Raw genomic sequence first — 25,450 nt, 5'->3', positions numbered from 1 at the left:
TAATATATATATATATATATATATATATATATGTGATATATTCTATAGCTCGTAGTAGTCTGTATATAGTACGTGAACTACTTAATAACTAATATATATATATATATATATATATATATATATATATATATATATCAGGAGTCTATCAATATTGATATACTCCTGTATAAATATATTAATTTCTGTATCACTACTCCTACCGTCATCATTTACATTCACAGTGATAGTACGCCGCATCACTGATAATTCCATCGAGTATTTCGCCACTCGACTCTGACTGTCATCAACACATTCTCTATATCTCCCGATCTTCAACAACTACGATAATTTGCTAAACGACGCGGTTTTGTAGGTGTAAACCGTCTGATCGGAGATGGAGTCAGCAGCGGTAACGTCAACCTTCTCAACCTCACACATATCTCCGTGCGAGATCTGCAAGTAGACTTCAAGTATCCAGGTACAGAAGTGGTCGATTGCGCATGCTTACGCAGCTGAAATAATTTCCTTTGCATAAGGCCTTTTCATTTTCATTTTTTAATTTATAGATTGTCAAATATTATAGAAACGATGCATTTTTCATGATTTTACTACATAATGAGTACTGGCAATAGTTTGGCATCCCATTGGGCAATAGTAGTGTAGCGGATTAGCTGCGTATAGACAGTGTTTATTGCACGATACAATTTTCCTTGCAGCTGTGTACTTCATTGCGGGAATCTCGGATGGCTCACTTCCCAGTGCCTCTAACTTCGTCGCTTATCTCGACTTCAAGCCCGGATCCACGTAAGATTTTTCATACTTCACGACATACTTCACATTTAAAAACCCGCGTATAAGAACCTGCATTTTTCCAAGTTAGCCTAAAAAGGTCCTTATATAATTGGAGTTTACTGGTAAATTAGGCTATTTAGGTTCTTAAACAGGTTCTTATTTTCTTAAGAAAAAAAAGGTGCTTGTTACGGGTAGAATATTGGTGCGGTCCATTGTTTATATAATATATGCATATAATTATGTATATATTATATGCATTTATGATTTATATATATTTATATTTATATAATGTTAATTTATATGTATATTAACTTATACAGTATCTATATCTGAAGTGAAATTGTAAGGGATTTGGTTTATTTTCTTTGCTTGATTTGTCAGAGCTTGTTTTAGTTGATTTATGAATTTGTAAGTGTTAACAGAATTTTATCAAATAAGAACCTGTTTAAAATTTTAGGCTAAACCAGGTTCTTATGTCAAGGGGGCCTAAATAGAAAATCTTAGCCTAACAGGTTTTTAATCACTAGGTTCTTATATGCGGGTTTTTACTGTACTTCACTCGATGGATCATTGCATCGCATGCACGCACGCACGTACGTACGTACGTACACACGCACGCACGAACGCATATATATATATATATATATATATATATATATATATATATATTGTAGCAACGCCACAGCCTGATGGCGGTCTGGTCAGAGATGTTTACTGATATCGTGCGTCTTGCTTTAGGGATCCCATCGGACAGGTAAGAAAGAAGGACATCGTGCTGGGCTTGCCCGCCTCGAACCCGAGCATCGTATGGACATCTGTCGACTACTTCGCCTTGTACACGTTTAAGCAATGCAACCCCAAACCGCTGGCCTGGATACCAATACGATTGATACAATTGGTGCCTAATATATTCACTAGACAATTGGGACGTTTGCGTCTACTGACCAGTCGTTGGTATGTCTAGGGCGACACAACGCGTGCATGATACTTTGATGTAAAAAGCAGTATAGTGAAGCACCCTTTAACTAGTTGACGGCGAAACACAACTAGCTGTAATGTTTGCAGTCATCCACCCACCTTAACTTCCGCGTCCGCGGCCTCCCTCACCAAGCCTACCTAAAATGTCGATAGGTTTTTGTTTCGAATTTTCTTCTTGAGGCAAAAGCGTTATGTTACGATGCGGAATTTGTTTGTAATGCCAGGACTCTATACCTGAGATCAATGTATACGGACATGTGGCTATACGTAATCGTACGTTGATTAAAGGATGTTTATATCGTATCTAAGTAGATTAGAAACTCCTCAATAGCAGTTTCATTGTTCTGAACTAGGGTATACCAAATTAACGAACTATAACGGTAATGCAGTTGACAGCCATTAATTGTTTACAAGGAACCAAGGTTGCTGATTCTCTATGTTAAAAAAGTAGTCAAAACTATGGGATATGTTGATAAGGCATTCTTATAATAAATAGATACAAACTGTATAAAATTTATATACCCGATTTAGACATCATAATGCCCTGCATCCTCATATGAATTAGCACATTAGGGAGACAGACGATGACAGGGCGGGGGAGAGCAAGCGTATAAGTGAGAAATGAAGGGGTGTAGAGAGATATAGAAAGACATAGAAAGATATAAAGATATAAAGGAAAGATATAAAGATAAAGACTATATAAAGATATAGAAAGACATAGAAGAGAAAGAAAAAGAGAGAGAGAGAGAGCGAGAAATGTGGAGAGAGAGAGAGGGGGCGAGGGCGATAGGAGAGTGGATGAGAGGATGGATGGAGATCGAGGAAACAAGTTGAACAAGTTGGAGAGAGAATAAAAGAGCCAAACGTTATCTGAACGTATGCTATTTAGAGCACAACAAATATACGTTTCTTACACGGTTCACCTGCTTATATAAATTTGCCTTAGAAATAATCTAGGTCATTGGCCGGATTTGTGATTCAATAGAATATATAAATATGCACATAAATCATAATACTTGTTCAATGCTAACTTCTCTCTAAAATTACCTTCGTATATTACGTTTACAATGTATGCGTTTTTAAGGTTTAACAAAACGACCCACAGTCGTAAAACGTTTGCTCGTCATTTAGCGATGGTACTAAACTATAGTGAGCTTAACCAAAGGCGAAAAATGACGCTGAAGTTATAAGTCTATGGTTTAACCTAAATATGTGTAGCATGTTCAACACCGCGCTATTCAACCTCTACTAGTTCGCATCCATTACAAACGCCATGAGACATCAAAAATACGATTTGAAAAACGTGGCTTAGGAGTGACACCACGAGCCACGAACGTTGTTCGACGCGCACAGACTGTCGACACAGATTAATCATGCAGAAGACGTGACTTACTGACGTTCCAAATAATACAATGCTGGGCAAATAAATTTAAATGTTTACATTCCGCATTTACCTTAAATAAGATTTTTCAAGATTAGTAAGACGGGTCGGATGGAATGAGAACACTAAACCTTTTACGTATACTTTCGAGCACTTTGAGCAGTCAACGTTTCGTGGAACATGAAAGAACCCTAATATACCGACACAAGAAGACATAGGGAAAGAGAAAGGAAGACTTGAGAAATTGAGAAGGCCAGTTTGGAATATTTAACACGGTTAACAACCTAAGTACTTGAAAGGATGGCCTTCCTCTTACTGTACGCGTTTACGCACCCAAAAAGCAAATTAAGCAAAACAAATTAATACGCACCCATCTACACAGTAACGAAAGCAAAACTAAAATGCTTAGGAGATGCTTACTCAGAACAAATTCAATCATGTTTATTGACCATTATTACTTGCTTGGATGACACTGATGCTTATATTACACTGAATGAATTACTGGTATAAACCACAGAAGATTTGTATTCACATAAAAAAGTAATAATTAATATCATATATACAAAAGCTTTGGTAAATGGCTTTAATAGCACAACACCATATAACATAGCATAGCATAAGGTGATTAGCATAATTAGATTACATGACTTATATTATGACTACTTATATGTTGAGCTACATAACAATAACATACCACCATACCCTTTATACATTCATGTATAACAAACAATTTGATGTTACAGGTAATATTTTATTAATTACTCTAATATTAATATATTTACAATCGAATACAGCTTTGCAATCTTTCCCTCCCACCAGGTCGGCTTGTACTTTGTTTTCATCTCAAAGCACAGTTACGGTGCAAGATAGTTAGCAGTCTTCGTCGCTGCCATCTCCCTCGCTCTGCGTGGCAGACGACTCAGCTTCACAGAGTAAACACAGCAATTCCTTAAATCTGCCTTCGACCTGCGAAAGAAAGAAAACCACTGCCCTAAGCTAAACAATTTCACAAACAAAACACGCCTAGATGCAGCACGCAGGTGTCCACAAGCAAGTGTCGAGAGATTTCTAAACAATACTCCGAGAAGCCTGGACGTGGTCCAGTCATGTCGACATGCATCACCTTCATCTGTAGTCGAGTAAATCAAGACACAGTTTGTAAATCACTAGACAGTCTACAGATGACAGATTTAGGACATGTAGATGTAGTCTGGAGACATTCGGGGCTGTGTGGGGGGGGGGGCAGCAAGTGTTCCAGCTAAGAACCGAATCCTCATGCCTCACACTCACATCCTTTGCGGTTTTATCCGGCAGATTTTCAGCTATCTTCACGAAGGTCTCTTCACTTGGTTCCAGCTTCTGACACATCTGTAGTACATAGCGATCATCGTCCCTGAAATAGCACCATTTACAATGAGTTGCAAATCACTTCAAATGAGTTTCACTGCATCTGTGGTGAAACTATCCACATCTTGGATGTACTATACCCCAACACCCATGACATGATTTTACTCAGTGCATCATTAGTGAATTTTTAGGTCCATACTAATGCTTTAGAGCTACAATAAACGTTAAACACATACCACGTAATACTAAGTCCACACTTCTAGAGATAATAATACATGAGTCAAGACATTAATTGCTTTGTATATATCACAAAATTAGAGATAAAGATATAACGTACAGACCACGACACGGGAGGTAATATTAAATGTATTTCATTGCTCAGAGAACAAGACAGGGGACGTTAACACGTAAGTTTTATCATGCCACGTCACAACACAAGCTGTAATAAACGAACTAACTGTAAAACTACATAAAAACTACCTCGTCCAGACAACAATACGGGAGCCACATTCAGCCCTTGTGATATTCTTTGCTGACATTGAAGGGCGAACACTAGAGGTCTCCACTGCTGCGCTTCCCTGCGATGCTGAACGCGGTGATGACATCTCCACGACAAACAAGGCAACATCCAGCTGCTCACTGTTCTGTTCTTTTGTGCCAGTACACAGATCGAAAGCCTTAGAACTGATGGTGCTGCCACCTGGCTCACCGTCGGCCACCTTCAGCATGACAGGTGGCACGGTGAGTGCCGTCGCCGAGTGATCGACGCAGGCGGCCATTGACTCCATCGAGTCGGTGCTGAATATGTGAGCCGGAAGGTCACCTGCATGCCCAGATACGGCGCCAAAGGTCGCCGCCTCCGCTGCCCGCTCCGACGAGCTCTTCCCAGCGCCCTCTGGTGAGTCGCCGACGAGTTCGATGTCGACGTCGCAGATCTGTATCTCGCGGCGACCGTCGCTCGTCGCGCGGCGACCGCCGCCGCCGAGGTACGGTGGCGCAACCTGCGCCGTCGAGGCAGCCGGCTGCCGAGCCTGCTTCACTACTGACTGTCCCGCCAAACTCGAAGGCTTTGTGGCCGTCTTCTCGCTAACCGGCGCTCTTGCCTCCACGGGTCTCGCGACGGGCTTGTGGTCTGCAGTGACCTGCGACTTCTCGCTCACGTCGACTGACCGATGACCTGAGTGTGACCTCTCAGCTGCGGCACTCGACGATGGCATCTTGTGCTGATGATCGGCGGCGGCGGCACCGACAGTCGCTCTGTCGGGGTGAAAGACGATCTTTGCGAGCTGGAGTCCCTTTGACCCGGGAAACCTGACGTACATGTTCCCATCGATAAACTGCCAAAAAAAAGAAGAAGAAATTCAATCGATCGTTAAAAACCGATGCGTTATCGAGACTCGCCGCGTTCTGCCACCGCATTATTGGATGCAGACACAGTCCCGCTCGCCTCTGAGCGAAGGATGAGCAGATGAGTTAACGTGGAACGTCGCTCGTAGTCTCACCCTCATGCTGCAGGGCGTGCAGTGCTTCTTCCTTGCCATGAACATCTGGTCGTTCGTGTTGACGTGACACTCGCACTGGCACTTCTTGCCGCCGTAGTCGTCGCCGAGGTCTGGGTTTCGTATCTCCTCGTAGCCATCGGCAGCGATGCCGCTGCGCGCATCCTCATCGCCATCTCCCAGCTCGATCTCCTCATACCCCGTCAACATGCTGTAACGGCAACCACGCGGGAGACGTCACTCGGTGCTGATGTGGACGACTAATCAGTGTTTACATTGTTTGTACAGTACTAACCAATGTTTGCGCAGGGCAATAAAGCATTGTCATTCGACACCAGTGCATGTCACCCAGCTAACAGCAGGCCTGTATTACTCTGTCGTCTGTGGTGATATGGACTACTGCTAACGAATGTTAACATTATGCGGCAGAGACGTTGGCACGTTAGACGTTAGTGGAATTTGGTTAGTGCTATCACCGACTGCCTGCTCAAAATACCTACCTCGCTGTAGGTCTCTCCTCAGGAAAAAACATTGAGAACTCCTCCAGCAGATGCGAGTGTCCCTTCAGGAGAGGGCGCAATGTATCGCGCAGGTCGCGCCATCTTGTGATCAGCTTGTCCTGGTACTGTGCCATCACGCGCAATGCCTTCTGAAAGTGAGCTGGGAGCCTGCGGAAATACACCTGAGCCAGGAGCAACGATATAAGCATTGTAAATATTAAAGTTTTTACAAAGTGGATGGTTTAAATGGTTAAAACACCTTCATAACTTTTATCGCACGAAATAAAAACAGAAGTCAACGATTTAAAAGAAAAATCATCAAAATAAAATGTATACAAAATATAACCATAAATATTTCCATTTCCACTAATTTAATTCATCCTATCACGTGTACGATAAGATATAACACATATTATGCTTTAAACTGACTATGCCACAAATTTTCTGTGCGTATATTTGTGAAATTTTTGTTGCCATTTTTTTACATTAAAAGTAAGTACTAACGGGGCTAAACGTATCGTCAAATTCTTACCTGATAAGATTGTTTCTCAACTAGTTAAAAATCCAAAAAACCTGGACGATTTGATATTATGATCCTGACATTAATTGCTTGCTATGGCCGGCTATGTATGAGTCACGAGTGTATGTTTACATCGAACAATATAGTAAAATAGGAAGTATAATGCAGCAATTTAACCATAAAAAGTGAACAGAATTATTTACATTTTGTGAAAAAGTGGGATTATTTTTTTTACTTTTATTATTTACGGTGACATAATCACTTTAAACTGATATCATGTAAAGATACTAGACACGTGCCTCCAATTTCCGCAGAAAGAGTCTTGCACGTTCGTATTCCATCTTTGTTTCCAGCAGACCACACTTTAGCGCTTGGTAAGGGTAGAGAAAGTCTACAAAACCCAGCAGCAGCTCAGGCCAACCGCGCAGTGTCTCAGCCAGATGGTCGAATAACTGCAATGGTAGCTTAGCATGTAACTTCACTGCAAGTGGCAACATATGCTATTTCTGTGCATTAAGTTTCGTTCTGTGCTTCCATGACAGATCAGGGGAAGAATCAACGAGATTGCCTTACTTTTCTGCAACCACTACCACCGCCACAGCCGTCATCACCATCACTGGCCGATGCCAACACCAATGCACCATTATTTCCTATTAGATATGGGCTCTCCTTCTTACTTATATTATTATTACTAATTGTTGTAATGACGATGGTGGCAAACTGTGTGACACACCTGTACAGGGTCTCTTTCCTCGGCATTCTGCTGTCCAAACTCGTACAGTAGCCTCAGCACCTCCATGTACACCTCTTCATGGTCGGCCAGCTCTGCCCGCAGCTTGTTCAGGTAGCTCCTAGCTAGCACAGTGTCCCTGTCCTCACGCTGCCACAGTAACGTAACAACATGGTTAAAATAAAAATGAATCAACGGCGACAAAGGAGAAGAAGAAGAGGAAGAAGAAAGGGAAGAAGAAGGTTAGACGTGATAGTGATGCTATCTAATATCGCACGTCGGGAGTAAGTTAAAGCACATTAAAAACGAGGCATGGTAAACTACAAACAGCATGAAACTATGCATCCTGCCTCAGCATTAAAACGACAAGGAAATTATCCCCACCTGAGGGTCGTTCTCCACAAGGCCAGGTGTTATCAGGGATAGGGTGCTTTCCTGTTCCAGCTGTTTCTTCGTCTTCTTCTCTCTCTTGGCAGGTGCTCCCGACTTCTGGCCATACTGGATTGTAGTACTAGCCACCATCAACTGAGACATGATGTCCGTTTTGTTGCCCTTCTCTTCCACAGCTGCAAGAAAAGAAGCTTTGGTGACTTACACGTGATCAATTATTTTGATTCTATTCATAATGACTCTGCCATAGAAGTGCTATTTCTGCTAGAAAACGTGGCTACAAATTTCAGATTAAATATCAATAAGAGCGACTCTTTCAAGATAGATCGTCTGGAGGTAGATAACGGTAGAATATTAATGAATTCTTGATCTTGATCGATAACATACATGCACGGCTATTTCATTGGGCAAACATCAGAGACAGAGAAGTTATTTTTAAAACATTGTCAGCAGTCAATTAGTCAGTTAGTGTAATGTACAAACTCCTACCAATCGATATACCTCAGATATGCTAATATACATTTAACAGCTTCTACAAGGACAGTATAGATATCAGGAGTGCTTGTTATAGTTATGGTGCTACCACCTCCCACAGGCTTACCTGCCGAGTGCTTCACGGTACTCACCCACAGCTTCCCGCTCCTCCTCAAACCTCTCGCTGAATACCAGCGCCACAGACGGCGGCTCCTGGCTCTCTTTCTCCTTCCTGACTTCTTCCTCGCCCATTCCTTCGCCCTCGCTCCCAGCTCCGCTGCGGTTCAGCTGCGGTAACAGCGCCCTCTTCCCCGGCGGACGGCCAGCTGCTCTCTTGTTTAGAATCTGCACGGCCTTCTTCACGGGCGAGATGTAGATGAAGTTCTTGACCTTGGGCAGGAGAAGCCGCGATGACGCCATCGCTCCTCTGTCCTCTCCACTCTCTTCTTTCGGTGACCTTCGCTTCAGCGGCGACAGCTTGATCGGGATGGCGTGCCGGCGCGCGCAGATACGTGGCCTCTCTTCGGTGAGATGTGCTTGTATTTCTTCGGCGTAAAGAACACATAGGACTTGTGCGGCGACAGCGTGCCACGCGACAGACTCTGCAGCTGCATCATCACCGTTGGCAGCAGTTTCTCCGGCGTGCTCAGCGCTGCCATAGGGGGCGCTAAAGACTTATTCGGCGCGGTAACTTCAGCGGATGCCATAGGGGAGCGCAAGACTTATATCGGCATGCTTTCACAAATGCCACAGGTGCGCACGGAAGACTTTATTCGGCGGTATTCAGCCAGATGCCATAGGGGACCTGCGGATGACTTATCCACAGGCGTGGTTTTAGCGGATGCCACTAGTGGGTTCTTTGCCATGACTTTATCCGAGTATTCAGGGGATGCCATTAGAGGGACGCCTGAATGACTTATCCGGCGTGGTTAGCGATGCCATAGGGGGTTCTGATGACTTATCCGGAGTATTCAGGGATGCCATAGAGGGCGCTGATGACTTATCCGGCGTGCTTAGCGATGCCATAAGGGGCGCTGATGACAACTTGTTTGGTGTGCCTGGCGACACAACAGGGGTTATTGACGATGACTTCTTGGGCGTGTTTAGTGACAGAAAAGGGGGCGCTGCTGATGATAACTCGATCAGCATGCTGCACGATGCCACAGGGGATGCTGACGATGACTTGTCTGGCGTCGTCTCCAGAGCAGACACCATCAGCGGAACATGGTCGGGGCGGCCGGGAGAATCTCGCGGCAATAGCACACTTCGCAGTGGTCCTTCCTCCCCAACCCCTCTGTCAAACTCTTCGCCGTCGCCCGGATGCCCGGCAGCAATCGAAGTGCCACCAGATGGCGCTCCAGCATCCTCGCCAAGTGGTTGTTTGCTCGTGCCTGTCGCGGTGACGAGATTCGAGGCCGTCGACGATGACTGACAACTTGTGCTGGGCTGTACAGAAGCAGATGCAGTCAGGTTGGCGCCATCTAGTGGTTGAATATCAACATATCTCCTAGGAACGTCAGTCGTGACAATCTCCTGCACAATCGGCACAGCCACCAACCCTGCTGGTGGCTCTTCATGTGGAAGATGACCGCTGTCTATACTCGCAACTGTGAATGCAGTAAAATAAATCGTAAATTCACAACAGACCCCATTCCAATCCCCCTCCTTCTATTCCAAGTAATACATCCACCAGCACACATACATCCACATGCACTACAAAGAAATAGCCAACTTGAACTAAAATGTCGTCTAATTGCAACCGTTTACTGCAAATGCACGTTGATAACTACACGATTGTCTAATAACAATCTCACCTGAGTCCTTAGCTGCAGTGCTATGTGGGCTCCAGCCACACATGGAGTAACTCGCCACGGAGTCGCCACCTGCTGTGCGAGGCAACGTGGTCGTATCGTGGTCCTGACACGGAGGCATACCCCTGTGTGACTGCTTTGTAGGGCTGCTGTGCATCAGCAGCACCTCTCCACCAGGGAGAGGGACGTGGGTGGTGATCGTGCAATGCGGCGGTGGCGACACGACGCAGGGTCTAACACCAGAGGTAGGGGAAGGCATCGACGCCTCACTCACGGGACCGGATCGAGTCATGGTCATTGCAGCGGCAGCTATCGTACAGTCATCGGCTCGAGAACCGTGACGCAAAACGGACGTCCGGATTCTGGTGGAATGTTTGTTTACGCCCAACTCGTCTACTGCTGCACGACCAGAGGCTGCTGAATGGGTCACTACTCCATCACGGCTGCTACGTTCCAGCATAGGCAATGTGTGTTTACTGCTGCTGTCATCAGAGCTGCTGCTGCATGCCGTTGAAGCTATGACCGTTACGGCATCAGGTTGAAACTGGACATGCTGTGTTCGTATCAGTGCTCCTTCAGTAGTACTTGCTGGGACTTTCACAATTGTACTTGCTGGAAGTGGCACAATTGTACTTGCTGGAACTGGCACAATTGCACTTGATGAAACTGGCACAATTGGGCTCGCAGGAACTAACACAATTGCACTTGATGGAACTGGCACAATTGGGCTTGCTGGAACTAGCACAATTTCACTTGATGGAACTGTCACAATTGGGCTCGCTGGAACTGGCACAATTGCACTTGATGGAAATGTCACAATTGGGGTTGCTGGAACTGACACAATTGCAGTGGATGACCGTGCCACAATTGCACTCGTTGGAAATGGCACAATTGCACTTGCTGGAACTGGCACAATTGTGGTGAATGACCGGGCCACAACTGCAGTGGATGACCGTGCCACAATTGCACCTGGTGGAACTGGCACAATTGCAGTGGATGACCGTGCCACAATTGCACTTGCTGGAACTGGCACAATTGCAGTTTGGAACTGGCACAATTGCAGTGGATGACCGTGCCACAATTGCACTTGCTGGAACTGGCACAATTGCAGTAGATGACCGTGCCACAATTGCACTTGGTGGCACTGGCACGTCCGTCGTTAATGGCACAGAGGAACTGCTGCTACGTGGGTCTGACACGCTGATGCCACGTGGCATTGGCTCACAACTGTCATGTGTTGCTGGGAGGATGCCGAACGTTCTTGACGAGGAAGCCGCCTGCCTCAGCTCCATGTTCTTCTTTGCGAGACTCTTCCTTGGGCTACGTTTGCTCGACACGACACCAATATTTCTAACGACTATGTGTCGGCCTTTCTTGGACTTTGCCGTGATCGAGATTGGTGACATCACACAAACGTCTGCTGGACTGCGAACGGACATTAATGACGACGACGACGATAATTCGGATGATCGCGATAGTGACCCTAGGAATGGATCCACCGGTAGTGGTGACGGGGACCGTGATGACGGTGACATTGACACCGGTTGTGTCAGCGACGGTGACACCTGTGATGGTGACACTGATGATGTTGGAACCAACGCTGACGAATGTGCTGGCATCGCTGGCAATGATAACTCTGACCTAGACGACGTCACCACCAATGTGGATGGTTGCGACAGCGACATCGACACTGGCACTGATGCCGATGAAGACGATACTGAAAATGGTGACGCTGACGATGGTGGTGGTGACAGTGATGATGACAATGACGACTTCGACAATGTGGGCGGCACCAACACTGCCGGCACCAGTTCTGCCGGAGATGCTGAAGCTGGTGATGGTGACACCGATGAGGTATCTGGCAGCACTGAGGGTAGAGATGGCTGTTCTGACACCGGCACCACGGAGGTTACTAATGGCAAAATCGATGGCGCCACCGTCACAGACTGTGATGACAACACACTTGACGTGGCCAGCGAAGCAGATGCAGTCTCTGTTGGATCTGCCACAGATATAGCAATGCCCTGCGCTTGTTCCTGGTTGTCATCTCCGGGAACATTTACAGGAGAGAATCCACGTGACTGCGCTGGAAGGATTGGTGTGCACCATGTTGTGGTGCACACCCCAACCGCCGACGCTCCGTCCACTCCCCTCACGTTTTCACGCACCAGTGCCGACCCGCTCCACGCTGGAAGCTGGGATGAGGCGGTGACCGTGGCAACATGAATCGGCATCGTAGATGTCCGGATTGAGGTTGACACGTAGGCTGCGGGCGTCGATAGAATTACGGGGGTTGCCATGACGACTGCGGTCTTGACGACACCATCAGATGGCAACGGGGAGGTGGTCGTACATGGCGATCCGACCAAGGCCGTTGCCGGGGACAACAGCACTACACTCTTAGCATTCACTGGTTGGGGACGACCTACTGGTGCAGTCTGCTGCAAAGGTAGCTGCTTAGTATCCTGCACGTACGCTGGCGAAGTCGTTACAGTACTGCCAACGCCGGCACTCAAACTGAGCATGGTCACCGACGGCTGTGTGATGGCGGGCACGCCCAGAAGCTCGTTTCCAGTGAGGAAGATAATCGTCGGAAAGTCGGCCATGAGCTGTGTTGGTTTTGGCAGTGAGAACGCACTGTGAGCGGCGTCATTGCGGTACGACAGATATTTCTGCAATGGATAATACGAAACAGCTCTGAGATCCTACGCAGTTCTTGTGTTGAGCCTAAATTGAGGTACACTTTAACTAGTGAACACGATTATACAGTCATGTGTTCACACGTATGTGTGTGCGTGTAGGCCTCACAATCCACTAAAACGCGAGTAATGCACATATGAGATGCATAAAACAGTTAAGGTAGTGTGCCACACAAACACTTTTGGAACTCATCTGCCCATATGTTGACTGGTTACATTGTTATTATTATCTATGTTAGGCCGATGGGAAAAACCTGGTATTTAGCACTCACCATGTACCACACAGGCTTAATCATGTTTGCGGCAGGTGGCACCACTAGCGCTGGATCGAACAATGGAGGCGAGAAGTTGAAGTCCGGAACTTTGCCATGGTCCTTAAAGTACTATTAATCAAAAAAATAAATGGATGATCAGTAAATTGCAATTACACTCTGAACACAATTCAATACCTAGACACATGTTAACACCACGATGTTAATATTTCTGTATGTGGGGTGGGGGGGAATGCTTTTCAGTTGTACAGAGATAAACTAGCAAATAAAATATCAGACACAAATGACCACATGTGCGTGTGTGTGTGTGCATGCGTGTGTACCTGTGTGTGTGTGTGCATGTGAGAACTAAGATAGATAAGATAGATAGAGAGATACATACATACATGCATGCATGCATGCATACATACATGTATACATACACACATACATATGTACGTGCATAATATAAACACATGCTTCAAATTTACAGTTTCATACCTTGATCGAGTTATTGGTCGCTTTTGCAACTGTCAAATTCTTAATGCGAAGCCGTATCTGCTGCTCAGTCTTTGTCGGCACCATATGCTGTCTGATAAGCCTCGCATACTGAGGATCAGTCCTTGGGAACTGAGCTATACCCATGGCTATCAAGCTGTCATGTAACAACACATTTTATTTTGTCAAATTTATTTGGAATATAAAATGTGTGCACAAGATGTACAGTTAAACTAGAAAATTCTATCATTCTGATGAGGTGTGCACACAGATGAGGTAAGACATATAATAAGGTATATAATAATAACACTAATAATAATAATATTAATGTACAATAAAATAACTTCTCAACTGATGGAGCCACCACTCACTTGTCTTCTGCTTCTATGAAAACTGGCTTCTCGTGCTCCTTCGGCGGTTGCTTTGGCAGCAGGCCGTGTGCTGGCAGCATCTCAGGGTAGATGAAGGCTCGACTCTCAGCCAGTGTCAGCACCGTGTGGGGCTTGAGTTCAGGGAAGACTGAAAAAAGGGACATGTGAATAACACGCCTCTAGGTGAGATGTATGACGTGAATAACATGCCTCTAGGTGAGATGTATGACGTGAATAACATGCCTCTAGGTGAGATGTATGACGTGAATAACACGCCTCTATGTGAGATTATGACGTGAATAGCACGCCTCTATGTGAGATGTATGACGTGAATAACACGCCTCTAGGTGAGATGTATGATGTGAATAGCACGCCTCTAGGTGAGATGTATGACGTGAATAACACGCCTCTAGGTGAGATGTATGACGTGAATAGCACGCCTCTATGTGAGATGTATGACGTGAATAACACGCCTCTAGGTGAGATGTATGACATGAATAACACGCCTCTAGGTGAGATGTATGACATGAATAGCATGCTACTAGGCGAGATGTATGATGTGAAAACACACCGCTGTAAAACTAAATATTGGATTTATTAGAATTAATATTATTCTCAAGCTTAGTTTACAATCTAAGCTCACAATCAGTACTCAATCATCCGCCTTGCCTTCGCATGCTCAGCATGAACTACAGCAAAATGTAGATGTCTTGATGATAGCATGGACACATTCATACAATGAATGTACAAGCGAACTATGAGGTTGTGTTCCTACAATGATTTTGCAAATTGCATTATACGGTTTTTCGAAAAAGGTCGACTATATGGCAGAAATGAATAGTACAGGATAGCATTAGTAATGTGATTTCTTATAACTGGTTTCTATTTCTCAAAGGTTGGTAATGTAGTTCCAATTCAGATCACTGAAATACTCAACATTTCCACATTATTGAGTAATTCGGTGAATTTAGAAAGTGCAGTGTTATATTGTTATCAAGATTTATAGCATTTAAAGCCGCACAATGTGCATCCAAACGCTAATTTCTCCAGTACTAGACTAGCAAATACTTCGTGTCATGCATAATCACACTACCTTATGACAAAATAAACTCTAGTTGCTCCCATTTCACTGCGCGTTTGCTTAAAACCCACAAGAAAGAGGTGAGAAAACTGGCATTCTGGCGCTAACGCCGGCCTGTTTGCCAAACAATTTAGCCTCGAAGTGGTTAGGGTGACGTCATGTGTTTTTATCTTTGCTACACCCGTACCGCTGTACATACCGCAGCACCGCTGCACGGTTGCTTGGAGATTGGAGAACTGTCAACAACATCGGAGAATTTGAACAACATTGGAGGTATTTTTAAATATCTTTTATAAGACAACGCGCAGTGAAATGGGAGGAACTAGAGTTTATTTTGTCATAAGGTAGTGTGATTATGCATGACACGAAGTATTTGCTAGTCTAGTACTGGAGAAATTAGCGTTTGGATGCGCATTGTGCAGCTTTAACTTGCTAGCACCAAGACTGGGGTCAAATCAGAGTTGTATATATTAGGTGTCGTTCACAATTATCAACATTTTCACAAGCGTACAAACCGTACACTGGGGAGGGGGGTCAATGCCCGCCATACACTTTCAGCATTTCCGAAAAATGTCGATCCATTTCCCGCACCGCACGCCCCAGCTGGCATCGTGCGCATCCTCATGCCGCGACGCGCCGAGCCCCGGCCAGCCCACGCCCCGCACGGGCCCGCTGAACGAACCAACCGAGCTAGCTAGCTAGCAGCCGAGTGCAGTGTAAACAACCGGCACGATGGCGGTTTTGCATGTAATTCATATACATGTATCTCTATGTAGAATAGTGTGAAAAAAATCAACAATTTTCTTTGTACACTTTTAGGGGGAAGGTGGGGGTCTCGAAAAAGTGTACGCTTTGTACGCTTGTGAAAATGTTGATAATTGTGAACGACCCCTTACTACACCATGCTATCAACACTAACTACTGTATTACATAATGGAGGCGATTTTGAGAATCAGTAAACAAAAGTAGATTCTCCCAAAAGTAGCACTTAGTGGTAATATCCGAAAAGTCTGAAATGACACGATCGCAGCAACATACCCACACGGTGTGCTTGAACGTTTATTGTATATATACTATGTTAATTCGCACCCATAATCAAAAACAGCTACAATGTCAATGTGAATATAAATGTGCCATTAAAGACAGAACATGTGACTCTGTGACTGGGTCAGTAAAATATATGTGCAAATGACTCCTACTCACCCTTTCTCACTCGCTTTTTCTGTTTCCCTGGGGATTCGTCTGCTATATGATTGATATTGGCATTGTCCACTATGGCCAATCCCTCATTCAGGTTGCATGTATTGAATGCGGATTTTCCTTGACTTAGTGACATGCTCGCATATTTACCAAGCTCATGCTGTGACAAAAGCAAAAATAATCTTCAAATCAATTTCAAATCGTTAATTCAAAAGATATTCACATGGACTAAGTCATACGGAATAAAAATAAAACCTATACCAGAGCCATACTGCGTGTGGACAAAGTTAACCACCTATGACATGCTATATGATATATATATATATATATATATTATATATATATATGATGATAACCTATGATATCCACATAACCGAGATATCATAAAAACAAATGCCACCATAGATGATAGCAAACATTTTTTGAATTTGTTTCAAAAACAAATTAACTGAATTGAAATGAAATGAATTGATTGAAATTAAATAAATTGAATGTATTTTGTACATTTGGTTAAATGGTTAAATGAATAGAGCCTAGTGTTTATTCGACGGGTTTATGAATAAAGAATGTTCTTATAGGTTTATACTGAGTAACAAAACCCAACTTACCAGGAATTGCTTGCAAAGGAGAGCTTCCTCACTCATTCCCTCACATTCATTGGTCAACAGAAACGTCTGTGTGGACAACTGTACATGCTGTAGAGGCAGAGAGCACTGGTGCATTAACAGACCACATAGGTAGCAGCACACGTAGAACAATAAGTCCTAGTTGTATTGATTTCACCGCAGTCTGGTTTGCGGTCTGGTATCAGCTGCTTAGACGGCTTTTCAATATATCACAAATGATATATGTTTGTAACTTTGACATTTTGACTGAAATTTATCTTATCCATTCATAACACGCATCTTTTGAGGTACAATGTTAAACTACGTGACTGCGATGACGATTTTTGTCAATCCTATTGAATCCTGCAGTGATAAACAATCCCCACATGCAGAAATCCACGATGTCACCAATACCTTTCGCATCTGGTCAGCTAGCTTTCTTCTCAAGTCATCATTAAATGGAAATTCCTCAGTTTTGAGGTGTTCCTCCATGACACATAGTTCACTCTGCTCCTGTTGCTGCTGCTGCTGTTGTTGTTGTTGCTGTTGCAGCTGGTGGTGGTGACCTTCCTTGCTTTGCCATTCTTCCCACTCCGACTTCAGCTCAACAGTGCTACCAAACATAGGTAAAAGGTTTATTTATCTCAAAATTCCTTTAGAAAAGTAACAATGTGGTCAGTACTTTGCATTTAATGACCATCAACTAAAACACTAACAAAATTATTTAAAAAAACCTACTTGAACAGGTTGTGTTGTGTACGTGCTGCATGATTACATAGATCCATCACACTAGTTGTACATTTTATTAAATAGCACTCAGGCAATCCCATCTTACGCACCTTGTTGGCAGAGATGGTGTGGCATTTGCCAGTGGAATGATGTACTCTGATGTGTCATCTTCCTCAAGAATGTCAGCAAGTTCTTGCATGAGTTCATTCAGTTCCTTCTCTGCACATGCAACAAACAGTTTATGACTGACTAAGAATATAGATGTAAGCCAAGCATTGTTATTCAGCTGCCACCAGCCATCCTGCATCTGAACTAAAACTGTTTAAACAGTTAACAGTTTTTGCTAGGGTCAGAGTCCACTGTGACCTTAAACATGTTATGACCTTTTTAATGATAGTAAGTGCTTTGTGTAGCTGCGCTAACATTTTGTTTTCTCGTATTTTTCCTATTTAAAGAATATAAAGGTAAGTCAGTGTGATGGTCATGCAGATACGGCAAAACGCGAGTGGTTTTGGAAAACAAGGAAATCTCACATTTTGTCTGTTTTGCAAAAGAGCTTCATGGGAACTAAAGTTTATACAGAGGGATAATATTCAAACTCAAGTTCTTACTTGTCACTCTGACGGCCTTATCATCCCGGAAGTCCTCCTTATCCACCTCCTCCTTGTCTTCGAGGAAATTATACTCCGGGTCATTGGCTTCTTCATCTACACTTTCATTATGATCGTTTTTTTCCACTGGAAAATAAACCAGCAGTAATGATTTGTTTCATAATGGAAAGATGCACCACAAAAATGCAAGGAAATCAGTTGACGTGATAACTTGGCGAATAAATGTTATCGGTTGACGGTGGTTAAAGTAACTTAATATGCAAACATTCACAACTCAAATCAAAGCGCTATGAATGCAAACAATAAGCGTAATGCGTGTGCCTACCGCGATGCACACATTACAGATTTATTTCTCACTTCCTTCCTGCGAGACGACTTACAGGAGGTGCTGTACAGGCCTGCCAGCCAGTCGAGCCACTCTGGGTCTTGAGCCTCTGTCTCGTCATGCAAATCTGGGAACAGATCTGGAAACATAAAGTTGGCCTCGATCTCCTCCAGCGGAGTGTCCACCAGAGGGAGCTTGGAGCGTGTTCTGCAGGCTATTAGCTCAGCATCTGCATCAGTTGCCTGCGAGGTCGATGGCACAGCGGGCGGTTTGTACAGCGGAGGTCCCATTGGAACCGGCATAGCCTGGGGGAATACGTGACACATAAAACGTTGCAGGCTCACCACGCCTCCACTGTCAACTGTACGCTAGTTAGCAGCTACACTCGTAGCACTAGATTGGTGTGAACTTAGATGCAGCACTTATTTATTATATCGCATTCGGAATTTACATGTGCACACACATCACGTAGGCTGGATACTCCCAAGACAGCTTTATTAGTCATAACACAAGACAATGTTAGCTGGAGTTTACACAATGAAAGAACTGCATGTCAGGTTTAATGATGAATCTTCATAGGTTTTACAATTATATTATTTATGCCAGCTGCTTATATCGTCGGGTAAACTACATCATATGGAAAACAATGCAGAGAGACACTGCGACTGCGCATAACTGAGGCACATACCACTATGTGCTTAGCTGTCTGCCTGGTAGGCTCTGAATCTCCATGATTGTCATCAGGCTCCTTCAGAGGAGTAGACGACAAGGGTGTGGGAGTCTGTGGGGTGAATGGCCCACAGGAGGTTGCTGGTGACCCTAACTCACTAGGGTGGGACAACCAGCTCTCTTCATCGCTCTCAATTGCCTGCAAGATGATTGCTTAGGATTAGAAGCATCACAGCAATCACCCAAGTGGGTTCTCACAGTACCATTGGCACATATATCTTCATGATGATGCACCGAGTCTATATTTGGGTGTCTGAAGTGTGCCTGTATATGATAGCGCAGCATGTGTGTGGGAGGAGGTCATTACCTCTGGATCAGCTTCTGGGTTGTATTCCTCATCTTCTGTCTCCGAAAACTCTGCCTCTAAAATCTTTGGGTTAGACCTCTTCTTCATAGGTGACACTGGCCAGGGAACTGAAAGCTATAGTGAACGAATAGGTAGAATATCGGCACATACGCATGCGTATACAATACATTCAATACAAAAGATCCACAAAACCTGTGAATCCCACAAAAATTTATGATAAAAAGTAACTAATCAATCAATACATTATGACATATTAAAACCATATTTATTGCTTACTAGCTACAGTATAGGATAGGCTAGGATAGGTTATGATAGAGATATTGAAGAATATTACATGGCATGCACAGATGTTCTGCACAACGCAATTCGTTGTACAATAAATTCATGCACACACACACACACATGCATGTACATACAACTTTTCATCACCTACCATCGATGCAAATAAACTTTTTAGAAGCATTGCTTATTTAAACTCGAATAAAATTAAATAGCAATATTTGTCATTTTGAGTAGCAAAATTACGGGTGACGACATAGTCAAGGCCATATGGAACTGCTAATTTACAGAGTAATTTGTGCTGTGCCCACCTGCCCTTTCTGCTTCACCTCTCGGACCTTTGACCTGGTCAGTTTAGGAATACACAGGGCTTCATCTACAGTCTCTGATTCTCCCATTGTGTTTTGAACCATTGCCAGCACATGTTCATTCGTGATTACATGCTGTAATAAAGTCATGATTAACATGGGTTAATATCGAATTTAAAATACAACCAAAGCAAATCATATTAGCAGATATTAAACTGACGTTTGATGTTAACTGACTATTCTACCAATTTTCATAAATGCATATACATATAAATATATATATATATATATATATATATTATTAGATCTAATATGTTTCCGAGAACATAAGCTTTTAAGAGATGTTCTAATTGCTTTGAAATAGTTATGCATCACTCACGTGCAGTATGCTTTTCACATTGATCACCGACAGATTACTCTTGGCTGCATGCTGCTCCAAGAGTCGGTCAATATTTAAGTAGTCTTCTTCTCCATCTTTCTTAGAAGGCATTTCTGCTATTTTGACATTGCTCTTGCTATCTGTGCTGCACCCAATTTTCTGTCGCTTGCTCTTCCTTTCAGGACTGTATCTTATGCGTTTACGAGCATTACGTTTAGGTTGGCTCTCCACAATCATTGTAGCTTTGGCTCGCAGTGATGCCTTACTGGTTGTCCGTGATGACTTTGGCCCAACTGGAATAGTGCTCCCTTTCTTCCTTGTAGTTTTCTTTGTGGGGGATTTTTCCTCAGTAGGCATCTGGTTCAATGGACCATGCAGCTCCGATAACATAGGGCTTCCTTCTGTATTCATAAACTTGAGATTCTGGTTAAGTTCCTCCAGATGGCATTTCTCACTATCAGATGTCAGGCAGGAGACTACCGTATCATCAGCAGCGCCATCTGGGAAATCTTCTCGTTCCAAGGATGATGACGTGGAACACGTTGGTCTGACATCTGTTACCCTTTTTCTGATTGTCGTCACTTTGTGCTCCTTTGCTGGAGAAGCACGAGTTAGTTTATATGTCGAGTCATGAGCAACACTAGGTAATTTTTTTTTCACAGCATGAGAAGGGCTAACCCTTTTTCTTGAATAAGAAAGTTTTTTTGGAGAGTGTCGAGTAGCTGCACACTTCTCACTGTGTGATTTTTCTGGCGGTGGTGGCTTTTTTCTCGTCTTCATAGCATTATATTAGAATCACTACACCTACTATGTTTTCATCGCAGTATGTAATCCCTCATTTCATCTTGCACCATGTCAATAACTTGATAGTCTCTCCAATGTATACCTGTAGGTATAAATAACTGAATTTTCTTATCCGTATGTTTTACCTAGAAACAGGAGATTAAACATGTATACAGTGTAAATGCAGAATACATATTATTTGTAGAAGGTAAAGGAGACCAAACATTTCAACAATTCTAGTAACTAGTTGATATATTAATAGACTTGTACTATTTTTAGCAGACGTTAGTCGCAGAGCACTCAGTCAGTGAACTGTGAACTTGTGAAGTAATTTATTTAATATTTAGCCAGGCCAAACAACGATAATTGATGAACAAAATTACAAAATAATTTTATTTGTATTTAGTCACGTGTGATGTAAAATCAGATATTATTATTGTATTATTCCGAATCATGTTACGAGATAAACTGTTAAACAAGTTATTCAAGTAACAATAATATTAACAAGAGCCGCAGAGCGTCTGGGCTCATCTGAGGTCTGTTGCTACGGTTATGAACGTAACATTTAAGTCGTGCGTAGTACCACATTTGTTAGGCGCAGATATGCAGATACGCAGTTGCGTACACATCATTTCAGCAAACATTTTTTTTATTGCAGAGAGAGAGAGCGAGAGAGATGAAGAGAGAGAGAGAGAGCGAAAGAGAAAAGAAAGAGAGAGAGAGAGAGAGAGAGAGAGAGAGAGAGAGAGAGAACAGGTGAGAGGAGAGATAGGGAGAGAGTCAGACTAAATTGTTTATAAACAAATAACACCCACGCGGCGGGCTACTGTATCAGTTACGTCATCAATTGAAATGTACATTCCGATTTCGCTGCGCGGCGTCCAAACTTTCGACGAAGATGGCGGGCAGAGGTAAGGCAGACGCACGTATAACGTACAGATTTCTTCAATGCAGGGCAGGATCAAACACATGTTCGACTGACAGTTCAACGCATCGGGCTCTGAAGCTTCAGCGAGCAGCGTATGCTCCACCATATCCCGACATTGCACACTACTGTACGTCGACGGAGAGAGCCATGCCAAGGACAGTACAAAACTGGCAAATTTTCATTGGTAGGTTTGACGATTCATTTCTGCAATTACTTATCTCAAGATTGGTTAAACTGAAGGTAAGAAAGTAATTCTTTCTGCACTTTTGAGCGCAATATATATTTGACCTATCCTGCCGGGACATTCTTCTCACTCTGTTCCGATAGATGGCTTGCATACTGACTAGGTGCAGGGAATAGATAATCCGAACTAGTTGCGACCTTCGTTTAGCCCATGCTGTGCTATCAGCCACCCACCTCAAGCACCTGCGAGGTAGGCCTATTTATAGTTGGCCTTAATCAAAAACAGACTTTTGCATAAGTGCTATTGACATTCTATTCCCAACATACAGTATCTCATATAGAGAATGAAGTTCATATATGATTTAAGGCGCGTAAACGTTGTTCAAGTAAGTTTTGCATGCAGAATTTCACTGTGAAATTTAAGTCTTCCAGAATCACACAAGTACCATCAAACACAGTTCAGTCCTTTGTTAACAGTCAACAAACCCATGTTTAACCCTCCTCTTGAGGGTCAAAAGGTTATCAGACACTTACTCTTCAAACGTCAGTGGAAAGCACATTTCATGGTCCTTTCAATAAAGTGATAAAAATGGTAGGTCAGTGAGAAACAAAAAAAGTTTTTCACTCTGTCCGTTAGGCCATGCCCTCAGAAAATGTCTGATATCTGACCTTTCCCCACTGCGCTTTGACCTGTGACCTCCAATTTCACACTGGTGATGGGTTTCCTGCCCATCACACTATACACCAAACATTACGAGCATAGGTCGAGCCGTTCAGATTTGTGCCGCAATTCCGTATTTCCTCCTATACCTTAAGTTAAGGGGGAAATATTCCCTCCGTTTACACATCTTCACCTTTGACCCTTGACCCCCAAATTGATCATCCCGAGTCCTTTTCACGACCCCCCCCCCACCTGACGTCCCGAATATCGTGACCGTACGTCGAGCGGTTAAGATTTGTGCCCAACTGTTGACGGACGGACGGACGTACGGACGGACAATCATGCGATTCTACAGACTACAGCTACAAGTACAAGCTGCATCTGACTTCGTCAGATGAGCTAATAAAGTGGAAATTATGCGAAACTGTCACATAATAAATAAATAAAGACACCTTTGATACACGGCCTTATAATTAATATAAAACAATAACCATGGGCATATACTTTGTCGGGCAACATTTGTAACACACAATTACAATTACTGAATTAGCATCAATAACAATACAATACTCAATGGACAATAGTCAATACTAGGAGTAGGACTGGTAATGTTCCACTGTACCATCAAGTACGAGTTACTAGTAAACAACTCAAATTGAGTGTTGTTGTTGTTATTCATTAATCCTCCTGTTACACGAGGTCATGGTCACAATGTATACACGATTTGTATCGTTATTTACAAATTGAAAATCTGTACTAAATAAACTTACGCCATTCCTACTTGCGTTACGCCCTCTGTAGTCACCAACGGCAATAAAATAAATGTTGGATAAGCATTTCCCGAATTTTTGGCACGTTTTCTCACCGATAGTATTTAGATGAAAGCAATTTTTATTTAAATGCCTTATCATTGCGAAGCTATAAAAATAATTTGGTACAAACCTTATAGTTAAACAGATTTCATCATGATAGATTTCATTATCGTCAACGTTCAGTACAACCTACAACAATGCTAATGCGCTGTACTGTAGTCATCACGTACTCTAAAGAGTGACTTATAGTGCTATGCAATGTGGTGCACTAAAGGCTAGAGCAACAACAAATAAACGGGCTACTTTAATTATATGGATCACAGACAATTCAATTCAAAATTCAATTCAAATAATTTATTTTATCACCATAATTTGCAAAAAATACAATGATGCAGAAAACATTATTTTGAAAGGTGAAGGGGTAGCGAAAGACCATAGCATAGGGTCATCAAGTCAGCTATCCCTCTATATGTACAGTAGACATAATATGGAGTGCCAGATATTCGCTGTATTGCAAATGAGGAAAAGCTGAAATAAATTTGCAAATAAAAGTAAAGGTGCAGTATATACAGTGATAACATACAAGAACAACAATCAGTTGACAGTACTGTAGGATACAATAAATAAATTTGTAAAGAAGAAGATATATGAGTTTGATAACTTCATATCGTAAGTGATGTAAACAGACAACACTTATGTGAAACCTGACATTGGTTAATTATTAGCGCTGAGAAGGTCTATGTCCCCCAGGGTACTGCCGGAACGTACCCTAGCTGGTACTATCTGTCGGACCGTATCTCGCCTACTCCACTAATGAGTCTAGGGAGTCGCCTACGCCTACTCCCTAACCATATCAGATAGTTATCATGCAGGGTACGTTCTGGTATACCGGACCGTACCCCCGGTAAATTCCGGCAGTACCCTGGGGGACATAGACACTATGAGCGAATTATTAGCTTGCACGACCTGTTGGGTAGGATCAGATCATTTTTTGGCATTTACGATTGATTAGTCATCACTATATTTACAAAATATATGCAGCACATTTGTAGATATAACCTACAACATTATGTATTGCGTACAATACATTCGTGAAAAACCAGAGTACCCAATCACTAGTATAAAACAAGAGCCGCAGAGCATCTGGGCTCATCTGAGGTCTGTTGCTACGATTATAAACGTAAAATTTCAGTCGTGCGTAGTACCACATTTGTTAGGCGCAGATATGCAGACACGCAGTTGCGTACACATCATTGTTAGGACACGCCCACTATCGCAGATGGAGGTTAGGGGGAGGGTGGGGGGGGAGG

General features: G+C 43.2%; 3 protein-coding genes across 4 annotated transcripts in view; 1 reads left to right on the top strand and 2 right to left on the bottom strand.

Annotated features, from left to right (window-relative positions):
- LOC106808140 overlaps positions 1-2,266 on the top strand; it is a 7,894-nt gene extending 5,628 nt beyond the window's left edge. The window contains exons 9-11 of the mRNA XM_014810722.1: positions 353-457; positions 696-783; positions 1,510-2,266. Coding sequence (XP_014666208.1) covers positions 353-457; positions 696-783; positions 1,510-1,735 — 419 coding nt within the window. The 3' untranslated portion in view covers positions 1,736-2,266. The remainder of the gene's footprint in view (positions 1-352; positions 458-695; positions 784-1,509) is intronic.
- A 1,280-nt stretch (positions 2,267-3,546) lies between these two features.
- Positions 3,547-9,293, bottom strand: LOC106808139 (GON-4-like protein). 2 transcript variants are annotated; one of them, XM_014810720.1, is made up of 9 exons: positions 8,743-9,293; positions 8,111-8,292; positions 7,730-7,876; positions 7,296-7,448; positions 6,477-6,658; positions 5,980-6,187; positions 4,958-5,814; positions 4,421-4,523; positions 3,547-4,096 (listed from the first exon to the last, which is right to left on the bottom strand). In XM_014810720.1, the coding sequence occupies exons 1-9, from the start codon at positions 9,008-9,010 to the stop codon at positions 4,001-4,003; spliced, it is 2,196 nt and encodes a 731-aa protein (XP_014666206.1). In that variant the 5' UTR covers positions 9,011-9,293; the 3' UTR covers positions 3,547-4,000. The 2 variants fall into 2 exon arrangements, with proteins under 2 accessions (XP_014666206.1, XP_014666207.1); XM_014810721.1 differs by lacking the exon at positions 7,296-7,448.
- A 179-nt stretch (positions 9,294-9,472) lies between these two features.
- LOC106808135 (mucin-5AC-like) lies at positions 9,473-24,006 on the bottom strand. Its single transcript, XM_014810714.1, has 17 exons — positions 23,951-24,006; positions 20,774-21,659; positions 20,398-20,529; positions 19,808-19,921; positions 19,460-19,639; positions 18,827-19,076; positions 18,447-18,572; positions 17,946-18,054; positions 17,521-17,719; positions 17,110-17,196; positions 16,505-16,661; positions 14,221-14,368; positions 13,853-14,006; positions 13,373-13,483; positions 11,513-13,073; positions 10,405-11,442; positions 9,473-10,197 (listed from the first exon to the last, which is right to left on the bottom strand). The coding sequence occupies exons 2-17, from the start codon at positions 21,551-21,553 to the stop codon at positions 9,473-9,475; spliced, it is 5,871 nt and encodes a 1,956-aa protein (XP_014666200.1). The 5' UTR covers positions 21,554-21,659; positions 23,951-24,006.
- Between the last annotated feature and the right edge of the window lie 1,444 nt (positions 24,007-25,450).

The sequence above is a fragment of the Priapulus caudatus genome, unplaced genomic scaffold (genome assembly GCF_000485595.1).
Source record: "Priapulus caudatus unplaced genomic scaffold, Priapulus_caudatus-5.0.1 Scaffold255, whole genome shotgun sequence".
NCBI lineage: Eukaryota > Metazoa > Priapulida > Priapulimorpha > Priapulimorphida > Priapulidae > Priapulus > Priapulus caudatus.
Note: the sequence above shows the minus strand (reverse complement) of the source record. Positions and strands in the feature narration are given on the sequence as shown.